Genomic DNA, 13,805 nt, shown 5'->3' with positions numbered 1-13,805 from the left:
TTTTAAAATTATTTTTTACTGGAAAAAGTTTCAAGCTCACAAAGAAGTTGCAAGAATAAAAACAGAACACCTGAATATATCTTGCCTTTATTCAATTTTTCTTAATCTGTTGATATTTAAACTTCATGCATAAGAACCAGTTATTTTGGATGATTTTGGTCTCTTTCCAAAAAGATGATGTACATGTCAAACATGTGGTAAAAACAGGTTATTCAAGCCGTTGGGGGGAAAGAGAATTATTTCTGAGTTTTAAGATCTTGAATTTCCAGAATTTGTAATGTGAAAATATGTATATTGTAAAGAACTGAATATATACTAAGCTTACACTGGATATACACAGGAGCACAATGGAGTACAATGCTGTGCATCTGAGGTATTTGATTAACACTGATGCTAACCTAAATATTTTATTCCACATGTCACCTTCAGAAGCAGAAGATAAAGGATGGCATAGGTTACACATACTCAAAGCACGATGCATTATTGTACATAAGGAAATTGCAAAGACCCTTACCAGCACTTTGCATGGTCATCCTGTCTTTCAGGAGTACATCTCCAAGAATTTGGCGATAAAATATCAACAAATGAATGGAACACATACTTCCAATTAATGTTTCTGGCAGTAAACTGTTAAAGAAAAAGAACATGTATTCATTAAACAACCCCCTACAATCCAACTTATAGTGTTTCTGGAAATAAATACTGCTTTAATGAACAGTTCCAAGTTTTGCTTCATTACTGAAAAAAATGTTTAACAATTTTAAAGAAAATTTCCAGTATGAGTTGCCTACAGAAAACTTCAGAAAACTAGTATTTCTTTTTTTTTAACTAGTATTTTTATGTGTACACCTTCAAGTCTGAACTCTGTTCTGCCATTCTTGTGTTTCCATTTTAGCATATGCACCCATGTTAAATGTTAGATAAAAAAGAAAAGCCATCAATTACGTGCTTGGAGAAGAAAGGGACTAGTCAGCTGCAAGTTTTGACAAAGCTATGTGCCCACCCCTTCCAACATGATGAATGAACAGGAAACAGGAATTCAGACTATTCATTGTGCTGGGTGGAATTTGGGAGGGTGACCTGGACTGAATTCTGACTTTGCTTCTTCATAGCTCTTGTGGCTTTGGGTTAATTAATTATTGTCTTTGTGTTTTGGTTTCCTCATTTGTAGAAGGCAGACAGTAATACCTGCTGTAATGTGTGCTCCATAGTAAGGGCTCAAAAACCAAAGAAAATGTCAATATATTTTTTAAAGGTTTTATTTATTTATTTGACAGAGATCACAAGTAGGCAGAGAGGCAGGCAGAGAGAGAGGGAGAGGGAAGCAGGCGCCCTGCTGAGCCGAAAGCCTGATGCGGGACTTGATCCCAGGACCCTGAGATCATGACCTGAGCCGAAGGCAGCGGCCCAACCCACTGAGCCACCCAGGTGCCCCAGAAAATGTCAATATTGATGGTAAGTTTATATCAGTTTAAAATAGATTGTTGTAACTTTAAGATGGTATATGTATTCCCCATGATAACCACAAAGAAAACAAATCTATAGAATATACACAAAAGAAATGAAAAATGAATTAAAATGTGTCACTATGGGGTGCCTGGGTGGCTCAGTGGGTTAAAGCCTCTGCCTTTGGCTCAGGTCATGATCCCAGGGTCCTGGAATCGAGCCCCACATCGGGCTCTCTGCTTTGCAGGGAGCCTGCTTCCTCCTCTCTCTCTCTTCCTGCTTCTCTGCCTACTTGTGATCTCTGTCAAATAAATAAATAAAATCTTTAAAAATAAAAAAAAATGTGTCACTACAAAAAATGTATCAAACACAAAGGAAGGCATTAAGGGAAAAACTGAGGCACAGCCCACCAGAAGTCCCCCAGAATATGTACAAAAAACAAATAACAAAATAACAATACCAAGTTGTTCCCTATCAGTGATTACTTTAAACATAAATGAATTAAACTCCCTAATCGAAAGACACAGATAGGCAGAATGAACAGAAAAACAGGATCTAACTATATTTTATCTACAAGAAGCTCACTTTAGATCTATGAACACTCATAGGTTGAAAATGAAAGGATAGACAAAGACACTCCATGCAAATAAGAGAGCAAGGGTGGCTATAATAATATCAGACAAAACAGACCTATAAGTTAAAAAAACTTTAAAAGAGATGAAGGATATTATATGATGATAAAAGGGTTGGTGCACCAAAAAGATATAAAAATTATAACAATTGCAGCAAATATTAGAGATCCTAAATATATGAAGCAGACACCAACAATCATAGTAGGAGACTCTATTACACCACTTTCAATAAAGAACCACCAAACAAAAGATCAATAAAAAAACAGAAGACAACACTGTAGACCAACTGTAACTAAGACATACACAGAATGCTCAGTAATAGCACAATACACATTTTTCTCAAGTGTGCATGGAACATTCTCCAGGACAGGCTACATGATACCAGTCTTCATGTTAGGCTGTTAGGCTACATATGTTAGCTTACATATGTTAGGCTACAACACCAGTCTTAATAATTTAAAAGACTGAACTCATACAAAAGTATCTTTTCTGATCCCAATGGAATGAAATTAGAAATCAATAGCTGAGGGAAAACTAGAAAATTCACAAATATGTGGAGATTAAACATCATACTCTCGAGCAATCAATGGCACAAAGAGGAACTCACAAGGAAAATTAAAAAAAATCTTGAGACAAATAAAATGAAAACATAACATACCAAAACTTATGGGATGAAGTGAAAGCAGTGCTAAGAGGAAAGTTTATAGCTATAAATGCTTACACTCTTCTTTATTAAGAAAGATCTCAAATCAACCACCTAACTTTAAACCTTAAGGAAGTAGGACAGAAAAAAACAAATGAAGCCTAAATGTAGCAAAAGGAAAGAAACAATAAAGATTAGAGCAGAGATGAACAAAACAACAGAGAATATCAGTGAAATCAAGAGTTGGCTCTTTGCAAAGATCAACAAAATTGATACCTTTAGCTAGAGGACTAAGAAAAAAAGAGAGAAGATTCAAGTTATAAAATCAGAAATGAAGAGATGTTACTACTGATTTTCCAAAAATAAAAAAGGATTGTTAAAAAAAAAAAAAGGATTGTAACATAGTACTAAGAGCAATTGCATATCCACAAGTTGGATAATCTAGATGAAATGGACAAATTCCTAGAAACACAAAACCTACCATTGCTGAATCAGGAATAAATAGAAAATCTGAATAAATTTATAACTAGTAAGGAGATTGAATCAATAATCAAAGACCTCCAAGTGAAAAAAACCCCATGACCAGATGGCTTCACTGGTTTATACACACCATGAACAAGTGGAATCTATTCCCGGAAAGCAAGGACAGTTCAACATTAAAAAATCAAATCAGTGTGATACACGACATTAACAGAATGAAGGAAAAAACCCACACAATCTTCTCAACTGATACTGAAAAAGAATTTTACAAAATTCAATACCTTTTCATAATAAAAACACTCAAAGATCTTAGGAATAGAAGAAAACTACCTCTACATAATTAAGGCCATATATGAAAATCCCACAGCTAATATCATATTCAATGGTGAAAAGCCATTAGCTTTTTCTTTAAGATCAGAAATAACACAAGGATGCCTGCTTTCACTACTTTTATTCAACGTAGTACTAGAAGTCCTAGCCAGAGTCCCAGGCAGAAAAAGGAACAAAACGCATCCAAATTAGAAAGGAAGAAGTAAACTTATCTCTGTTCACAGACAACATGGTCTTATATAAGGAAAACTCTAAAGATTCCAAAAACCCTGTTCAAATAAACAAATTTAGCAAAGCTGAAGGACATAGAATTAGCATACAAAAATTAGTCATGTTTCTATACACTAATAAAGAATGTGAAAATTACAACCAGTTCCATACACAACAGCATCAAAAAGAAGAAAATATTTTTTATAAAATAGAGCCAAAATTTCAATATTATTTCAGAAATAATAATCTGAAAACATGACAAGTGAGTGTTTAAAAATCCTGACACATGACACATGCTAAATGCCTCCTGTGAATTCACTGAGCACAAGATCTAAAGTTAGAAGATACTCAAGAAAATGTCTTGAATCATTCTAAATATACATTTTCTAAGAATTATTTTTGGAAATACATGAACTCTGTCATTAAGCATGAAGAATGACCGCAAAGGAAATCTTGAAAACCTTTTGCAAACCATGTGCTTAATCAAGGAGGAAGTATCTTCAGAATAAGAAATCCAACAAAAGTTAAAAAAGAGACTTTTAACTTTTATAAATTAATCCTTTATTTTAATTTCCAGAATAAGTATTTTATTATTTATTTTTAAAGACCTTTTTTTTTTTTGACAGAGAGAGAGAGAGAGAGAACACAAGCAGGCAGAGTGGCAGGCAGAGGGAGAAAGAGAAGCAGACTCTCTGCTGACTGAGCAAGGAGCCGGATGTGGGACTTGATGCCAGGACCCTGGGATCATGACCTGAGCCGAAGGCAGCCATTTAACCGACGGAGCCACCCAGGTGTCCCCACAATAAGTATTTTAGAAGGGAGCATTGGTCGCAGAGGCAATGGTCAGGCTTCCTGCCCTCAAAGAGGTTGGAAGAGAACAGAGTGAACGTAATCCCCGTGGTGATGCGAGAGCAATGGGATCCCCAGGTGTAGTTTCACAGAGTTTTATAAGTATCCTTGACCTCTTCTTAATCCCTGCACTTCTAGAAACATCTAAAAAATGCCAGACAGCTCCTCTGCCATTCATATAGGGCATGTGGCACCCAAAGTGAGAAATCATTGTTTTCCACTGCTGCTCTGCTGCTCTGCTGCTGGTCTTGTGTCTGACCTGGATTTCAAAGACTGGCCGTGGAGAATTAGTTAGGCTCCCCTGAGGCCACCACATGCCTGCTGAGGGCTCAGCTGTGATTCTTAAGGTTTGTTGCACATCCTGCCCTCTGGTCTATGGCCATTTTGGGCAGTGTTTCAGATGCATGCCCAAACCATGGCTCATGGTGATTTTGTAAGATATAGCCAGTGATTTTGCTAGAGGAAGGGGTGTAACCTTCCTTCCATTTTTCCCTCTCCTCTCACAGACCCGCCTGCTCGGTCTGGCTGCCATCGTTGCCAGCTTGCGGTAGAGGCCTTCGTTCCTCCCCCAGCCTGGGCGCTCCCTTCCTTCGACATGAGGCAGGACTGCTGCACTTTATTAGTTTTTTTTTTTTTTTTAGGGACATCCTCTGAATTTCCCAAATCTAAGATGGCCAGAAAGTTCTGGGCTCCTGAGTTTGGCTCAGTTGAAGAAGTAAAAATGTGCTTCTTACTGATCTCACAAATACACCAGCAAACTCTGATGGTGCAAGTGCAGTGAATGTAATCACGGGCCCCAGGCTAGTAACAGGATTACCTCATTTATTTTTAGAAACAATACAATGGAAGTGAAAGAGGAAAAAAAATGGGAGACATCATAAAAGGCAAAGGCAAACAAACAGGTTTATGGTGAATTTATACATATGCATACAGCCTAGTTCTACAGACTGGTATTTTTTGGAATTCTGAACGCATGCACTGGGAATCTGGGTCGAAATTGAGCGCTTTTCCTCATCTGGGGCTTAAAAGCATGCCTTTGGCCAAATCACATCAGGGTAAAAAAACCCCATTGAAAAATGCCTCCAAAATCAGAATGGCACGTCTTGGGGAAACTGAAGGATCTCTTTGCTCCCTCTTTGCTCTCATGCTGAGAGGGTCACCATGATTACAACTGTCTCCACGAAAGCAGTCCCACGGGCAGGATTCTGGTGCTATTTCTTTGGAAAGGAGACAAGTCTACGTGGGTTAATTTGCATTTTTGAGGGTCTCTGGATATCCAATGGTATGCACAGCAATGGTATGCCAGCAAGACTGCTGGCTGGTGAGAGGTTAGTATAAGCCAGCTAGCAAGGGCATGGGGGAAAAATGGGCGGGAGGGCAAACTCTCACTGGGCTTCCCACCCTTGTGTAGGCGCACATTGTTGTATGTCGCTTGGCATAATGTTAAAAGCCTCTGTTCTTTCTCCTTGAAGCAGAGGAATCTGGCCAAACAAAGGTGAAGTTCTTGAGCAAAGGAGAATGGGGAGAGAGGTGGGATGTACTTTTGAAGGAGAGGAGGAGGGCTGCTGGTACCATTATGTGCCTTCCTCTCCCAGCCACTTGAAGGTGGCAGTCAGGGGTGGGGAGGGGGCTGAGATGGATCACCTCCAGGGTGTGCAGGCTCAGGGCAGAGATGCCCAAAAACACCCACGCTGGTGTCCAGTCTCTCACTCTGGACCCACAGCACAGCCCCCACATCACAGCACCTGGGCTCTGCAGGGAGGCGTGGGCCTCTGGATTCTCTGTGCCCATGGCCTGGTCTCCGTGAGAGCCAGCCCCAGCCTAGGCAGCACCAGAGAGTAGCCCCAAGCCAGGCATACACATTTCTGGATCACGCGAAGTAGAGTGGCAATGCTCAGGTCCCCCGCTGGACTGTGGGAGGAGAAAAGAGCACACACCAAGACAAGGTACAGGGATGTTAGGGACAGCAGGAGGCAGAGCAGAGGTCCTAAGAAGTACACAATTACCTAGCAGGAAGATTTCCACTTAGAAATTCTTCAGCAAACATTTTTCGGGTACCTAGTATGTACTGTGATCAAACAAGCACCTTGGTTCCTGGGGTTTGGAGGGCAAGGACTCGGGACCCCTCTCTGAGAACCAGCATACAGGGGCACCTGGGTGGCTCAGTGGTTTAAAGCCTCTGCCTTCAGCTCAGATCATGATCCCAGGGTCCTGGGATCGAGCCCCGCATCTGGCTCTCTGCTCAGCAGGGAGCCTGCTTCCCCCTCTCAGCCTGCCTCTCTGCTTACTTGTGATCTCTGTCAAATTAAAAAAAAAAAAAAAAAAAAGAATCAGCATATAGAACATTCACTGCTTTGGAAGCAAGGGCCTGCCTACCTGACCTGTGTATAGCCCAGACAAATCTGATCTCTCAATTGTAAAAGTGTCTTGGAACCAGTATTTGGGGGCAAAGCAACACTATTAAGATCTGTGCTTGAAAGACACACTTGGGAGTACTTGGGGACTCTTGGAAGCTTACCAATGAGATGAGGAGTGGGAGGCTGCAGAAGCAGGAAGAATGAAGTCAAACAGGATTTTGGCTTTTCTTTTACAAAGACTGCTACTGTGCTTCTTTTTTTTAAATCTTGAAAAATAACAATTTTCCAAGGAAACACTGGCCAAAAAAGGGAATTTGCAAGTGCTATAAACATCCGGGGGTGAGGGGAAGGACAGTCAAGAGAATGAATAATATCCATGAACACATTATTAATGGTTATTGAAAGATTTAATTGTCAATACTAGAATTATAAAACACATTTCAGTATCATATATAAGAACAAGGAATATGGAAACTAGGAGAATGATCCAGAATGAGAAAGCAACAATTCAGGAGGCTATGTCATGTTTTCATCTATTACTCTGTTTCTTGGTAATCAGCAAGCAAGAAGCAGGTCATGGCGGGACAGGTCAACTTCATCAGTTTCTGCTCCCAGGCCCTGCTCTTCCCTTCCACCCTTCTTGTCCACCATATGCCCTCTATACTTCGGTTCCTTTTCTCCATGGCTTCCTATCTTCACATGTGCACATCTCTCCCATCCTTCAAAGCCTGTTTCAAATCCCTCCTGATCTTACCAGCTATAGAGCCCATCTTCATTTAAACCAATTTTATGACATAACTGTACCATGGACCTGGAATTATATTTGCATTAATCTATACATATGATAATAATAGTAAATAATTACAGTTAACACTTACTGTGTTTTACTCTGTGCCATATCCTATAAAAACAATCTAGGTGTTTTATATACTTTCTTTTCATTGAACCTCATTATAGCTTCATGGAGTTGATATTATTATGCCCATTTAAAGATGGAGACATTGGGATCCTGAGAAAGATAGTTAAATAACTTGTTCAAGAGGCTACTGAGTTGGAAGGTGATAGATCTGGGAACCTACTAGTGTAAAAGATCCTTGCAATATGGGGCGCCTGGGTGGCTCAGTGGGTTAAAGCCTCTGCCTTCGGCTCAGGTCATGATCCCAGGGTCCTGGGATTGAGCCCTGCAATGGGCTCTCTGCTCAGCGGGGAGCCTGCTTCCCTTCCTCTCTCTCCGCCTACTTGTGATCTCTCTCTGTCAAATAAATAAATAAAATCTTTAAAAAAAAAAAAAGTTCCTTGCAATAGGTGAAGGTGATTAAGAGTACATTTATCATGACGTATGGAATGTATGGAAGTGTTAAATGACTATATTGTACATCAGAGATGGATGTAGCACTGTATGTTAATTACACTGGCATTAAAACAAAAATCTAAAAAGAGCTTTATAAATCAATAAGAGAAAACTGATTAAAAAGTAAAATAAATTTTAAAAAGCCCCCTAAAGAAAATGCAAATTAAAACCACCACGAGATACCATTGCTCACTTACTAAAATTGCCATAATAGAAAAAAAATAGATAATACCAAGAATATGATTAATTGGAACTTTCATACATTACTGCTAGGAGTGTAAAATGCTGTAACCACTTTGAAAAACAGTTTGGAAGTTTCTTATAAAATTAGAAGGACACGAGATGACCCAGCAATCCTGCTCCCAGGTATTTACATCTCTGTGAAATAAAGTCAGATGGCTTTGTAATAGAGCTTGAAGATGTGGTATATATACACAATGGAATACTATGCAGCCATCAAAAGAAATGAAATCTTGCCATTTGCAACAACATGGATGGAACTAGAGCGTATCATGCTTAGCGAAATAAGTCAAGCAGAGAAAGACAACTATCATATGATCTCCCTGATATGAGGAAGTGGTGATGCAACATGGAGGCTTAAGTGGGTAGAAGAATAAATGAAACAAGATGGGATTGGGAGGGAGACAAACCATAAGTGACTCTTAATCTCACAAAACAAACTGAGGGTTGCCGGGGGGAGGGGGTTTGGGAGAAGGGGGTGGGATTATGGACATTGGGGAGGGTATGTGATTTGGTGAGTGCTGTGAAGTGTGTAAACCTGGTGATTCACAGACCTGTACCCCTGGGGATAAAAATATATGTTTATAAAAGTCAGATGGCCACACACAAAAAACTCATATGTAAATATTTGTGGAGTGGCTTTACACATAAATGCCCAAACTCAGAAACAACCCAGATGTCTATCACTTAGTGAATGCACACAGGCATCATGGTCTATCCATCAAATGAAACACTATTTAGAACAACGAAGAACAACTTCTGCTATATGCAATGGCACAGATGACCCTCCAGCGCAGCAGTATGCTGGGTGAAGGCAGGCAGACTCAGTAGGCTACATACTGACATTCTGGAAAAGGCAAAACTGCTTGGAATACAAATGGCCAATAGACACATGAAAAAATGTTCAGTATCACTTAGCATCAGGGAAATACAAATCAAAACCACAATGAGAAACCACCTCACACAGGTCAAAATGTCTAAAGTTACCAAGTCAGGAAACGGCAGATGTTGGTAAGGATGTGGAGAAAGGGGAATCCTTTTGCATTGTTGGTGGCAATGAAAACTGTCCAGCCACTATGGGAAACAGTATGGAGGGTCCTCAAAAGTTAAAAACAGAGCTCTCCTATGACCCAGGAATTATACTACTGGGTATTTATCTCTGATTGAAAGGGGCACTTGCACGCTGATGTTTATAGCAGCAATGTCCACAATAGCCAAACTAGGGAAAGAGCCCAGATGTTCATTGACAGATGATGGATAAAGAAGATGTAGTGTGTCTGGGTGCGGTACATAAACAATGAACCTCAGAACACTGAAAAAAAATTAAATTATAACAAAAGAAAGAAAAAAATGATGTGGTATGTATGTATATACAATGGATATTGCTCTGCCATCAGAAAATGAAATCTTACCATCTGCAACAACATGAAAAGAACTAGGGGGTGTTATCAATCAGATAATCAGTGTTATCAATTATCGTACGATTTCACTCATACATGGAATTTAGGAAACAAAACAGAGGATTATAGGGGAAGGGAGGGGAAAAAAAATAAGACAAAATCAGAGAATCAGAGAGGGAGACAACCATGAGAGACTAAACTACAGGAAACAAACCGAGGGTTGCTGGAAGGAAGGTGGGAAGGGGGATGGGGGATAACTGGGGGACAGGCATTAAAGAGGGCACATGATGTGATGAGCCCTGGGACGAGCATAGTTCTATGCAGCTGATAAATCACTAAATTCTACCTCTGAAACGAAAAAGTGAGAACTGAAAAGCAAAAACCAAACGGATGGGAAAGAAGAGAGGTGAGTGGCTGCCTGAGGCTGCGCCTGGGGAGTTGACCACAAAGGAGACAGCTGTTTAGAGTGAAGGGAATGTTCTCCATCTTGGTTGTGGTGGTAGTTACATGACTATACACATTGATCAAGACTCAGAGAACTGTAAACCTAAAAAGTAAGTTTTATTGTATGTAGAATATACCTCAACTAACCTGATATTTAAAAAAAAAAAAATTTCCCTGACAATAGGATCATGGTTGTCAAGCTCAAATTAGCCAAGTTTCTCTACTATTTCTGACCAAATGTATCACTTGAGCTAACTAGTTAAACAAAAGAGTAAGCTGATTTGAATTTTCCTACCATTCCATTTCTCTTCTGATCCTTGGCAGATGAATTAAAGAGGAAAAAACTAACCAAAAAAAGTTGACCATGAAGGAGGAGAAGCCAAAGGCAGAGATGGTTTATAAATGCTAAAGGAACTCAAGTTTACTGGCCAGGTGAGTGGGTACCAACCTCAGCAAGTCTCTTGATCTTCTGTTCAAAGATCTCAGTTTTACTAGGAGTTGAGGCTGCCTTCTCATTGTCATCATCTGATGGAAAACACTCCCATGTGCTTAAAAGAAAAATTAAAAATAAATCTCAAAACTTGAAGTGCTTGAGACAGTGAGTATAATAAAACAACATACTTTTTACAATAAAACAAAGATTTGGGGTAAAAAAAATCATAATCGTATGAAAAGGAGGAGTCCCTCACATACCCTGATTGAGCTGATAACAAGATAAGGCATGGCATTAAAGCCTCCCAGCCTCCCTAAGGATATGTGACAGGCCCCTGGAGCTACCACTACACCAGATGCACTGGCAGCATTGTTGCCAGGTTTTATAAAGGGAAAAAGGAAGTTTAAAAAGCATGCCCACAGGGGCGCTTGGGTAGCTCAGTCATTAAGCGTCTGCCTTGCGTTCAGGTCATGATCCCAGGGTCCTGGGATCAAGCCCTGCATTGGGCTCCCTACTCAGCGGGAAGCCTGCTTCTCCCTTTCCCACTCCCCCTGCTTGTATCCCCTCTCTCACTGTCTCTGTCAAATAAATAAATAAAATCCTAATTTTTTTTTTTTTTTTTAAAGCATGCCCAACTCCAGGTAGATCCAACTGCTTCCCAGGTCCCAACCCTTTCCTGTTCAAGAAGGTAGGCCTGGCATCACCAGGGCAGCAACAATGCTATGTGTTCTAAGTCATGAAACAAGGAGAGTCCAAAATCTGTCAGGAGCTGAGCTCTGCAAGGCAAGGATCGTATCTGTCTCACTCTCCATTTTCCCATTATCTAGCACAGTGCCTGGCCAATGAATGTATTAAAAGATGCTCAATATTTATGGAAGGTAACTTGGCATGTATACCACAATTTGAAATGTCTATGTCTTTTAACCCAGCAACAGGCAACCTCAGAATTAGTCTATGTCATTAATTCTGTGCCAGTTGCAAGTATCAGCCCAGTGTTCAAAGAGAAGCATTAATCAACAGTCCTCAAGTTTACCAATTTCCTACATTAGAGTCTTGTATATGCTACTAAGAAAAGAAGCACTTAGATCAAAATAATTAGGATTTTACTGTCAAATGACTTATTTTTTAAAAATGTGAATTCAATAAAGAATGTTATACTTATTAGAATATACTTCGCTGATGCATAGTCTGTGTACTTTTTCAGGAAAGGAGAGAAAGCAATGCCTAATAGTTGTACCTCTTCTGGATATGGAAGGGTCCACTTCAACACCTTTTTCATAAGGGGTGCCACCATTCAAGAAGAGTTCATATGTTCTATGAAAGAATAGCAAAAATCACATGTTTTCATTTTGAAACAATGAAATCAGTAGTGAAATATTTTTTTAGCACAGATAACATGCCCAGACATTTATTTGTCTCATTGGTAAGTGAGAATGAAAGTTCTTGATTCCTCTAAATAAAGTTTTTTTTCTTTTAACTTTTAACTGTAGAAAATACATTTTCCCCATTAAAGTGAGAAAAAATAATTGATGCCATTAAAGTGCTTTGATTTTAATGACTTACATTAATGAATGTATTAATGATGTATTTTAAATATATTTTTCAAATGTTTAAATGGCATAGAAATGGTAAGTAAAAAAACAAAACAGGGGCGCCTGGGTGGCTCAGGCAGTTCAGCGTCTGCCTTTGGCTCAGGTCATGATCTCAGGGTCCTGGGATCTGCCTAGTGGAGTCAGGCTCCGTGCTGAGTGGTGAGTCTGCTTTTCTCTTTTCCCCTGCCCCTTCCTCTGCTCTTGCTCTCTCAAACAAATAAATAAAACCTTAAAAGAAAAAACCCAAACCAAAAAAACCCCCTAAAACATCCTTCCCCACATCCCCTCTAGTCTGGTAAGGCCCTTGCCCTACCTTTTTCTATGCAAATGCAAACAAATATATATACACAGTAGATCTCAAAACGGACATATTTTCTTTCAAAGTTGCATATTACCTAAGTATAGAAAGTAGAAAATAAAAGCTCTCTTAAATCCTACTGTGTTACTCCCTAGTTCTGTTCCTCAGAGGCAACCTCTGGGAACACCTTACACAAGCCTGCCCACATATGCACACGAATACAGTTTTTCATGAACAAAAGTGGAGCCACTGTACACATACTATTCTGTAACGTGCTTTTTCCATATAATAATATACACTGGAAATGTTTCTGTATCAATACATGGGCTTCTACCTCACTTCAAAAAATAGCTGTGACTTCCCTTTTGGAAAGATGGAGTAGACATCCTTTTCCCTCCCACCATTTAGAGCTAAAAACCCTAGACATTCTTAAAAACAAAACAAAACAAGACAAATTTAAATCACAAGCAGTCTGGACTTTTACATTCTGGGAGGGCGTGCCCCTCCCCCTCTCACGGGGATGATGTCGGAGCAGGACAAGTGGAGTCTGAACTTTCACCTCTGCCCTGTGGTAAAGAGGCCATGCCTCGTAAAGAGGCCATTCCTCTTACCCCTCTTAAAGAGGGGTGTAAGCCGAAGTTATAGAAGGCAGGGAACATTGTCTAAATCAATCCTCATAATAACCCTTAGGGGTAGGAACTTTTACAATCTCCCATTCTGAAGAGGAAATTGGCGCTTGCAGGCAAGAAATCTGGAACCTGGCTTACAGTTACACAGACAGAGCCAGAGGCAAGCCCTGAATGGTATACTTCCAAACCTTGGATCTTAATTACCATCCTGATGACTGCCCATGTCTATCTCCTCTGTGCATTTCTTGTTTATTATCTTAGACTTAGATTTTTTGTGTATGCCCATTTAAAAACTTGGACTGTGGTGGGTATTAAGGAGGGTACATATTACATGGAGAACTGGGTGTGGTGCAAAAACAATGAATACTGTTATGCTGAAAATAAATTAAAAAAAAAAACTTGGACTGTCTTTTTCTTACTCATTTTAGAGAACCCATTTTATATGAGGGATAAAAATCTGACCATTATGTA

At 39.6% G+C, this 13,805-nt stretch overlaps 1 protein-coding gene across 2 annotated transcripts in view; it reads right to left on the bottom strand.

Moving 5' to 3' along the window:
- NPHP1 (nephrocystin 1) overlaps positions 1-13,805 on the bottom strand; it is a 55,239-nt gene that overhangs the window by 8,700 nt on the left and 32,734 nt on the right. For both annotated transcript variants that reach the window (XM_004770960.3, XM_004770961.3), the window contains exons 15-17: positions 12,053-12,129; positions 10,831-10,930; positions 515-627 (exon numbers count right to left, since the gene is read on the bottom strand). In XM_004770960.3, coding sequence (XP_004771017.1) covers positions 515-627; positions 10,831-10,930; positions 12,053-12,129 — 290 coding nt within the window. The remainder of the gene's footprint in view (positions 1-514; positions 628-10,830; positions 10,931-12,052; positions 12,130-13,805) is intronic.

This window comes from Mustela putorius, unplaced genomic scaffold (assembly GCF_011764305.1).
Source record: "Mustela putorius furo isolate JIRA1106 unplaced genomic scaffold, ASM1176430v1.1 tig00000281_pilon_pilon_pilon, whole genome shotgun sequence".
NCBI classification, from domain to species: domain Eukaryota; kingdom Metazoa; phylum Chordata; class Mammalia; order Carnivora; family Mustelidae; genus Mustela; species Mustela putorius.
Note: the sequence above shows the minus strand (reverse complement) of the source record. Positions and strands in the feature narration are given on the sequence as shown.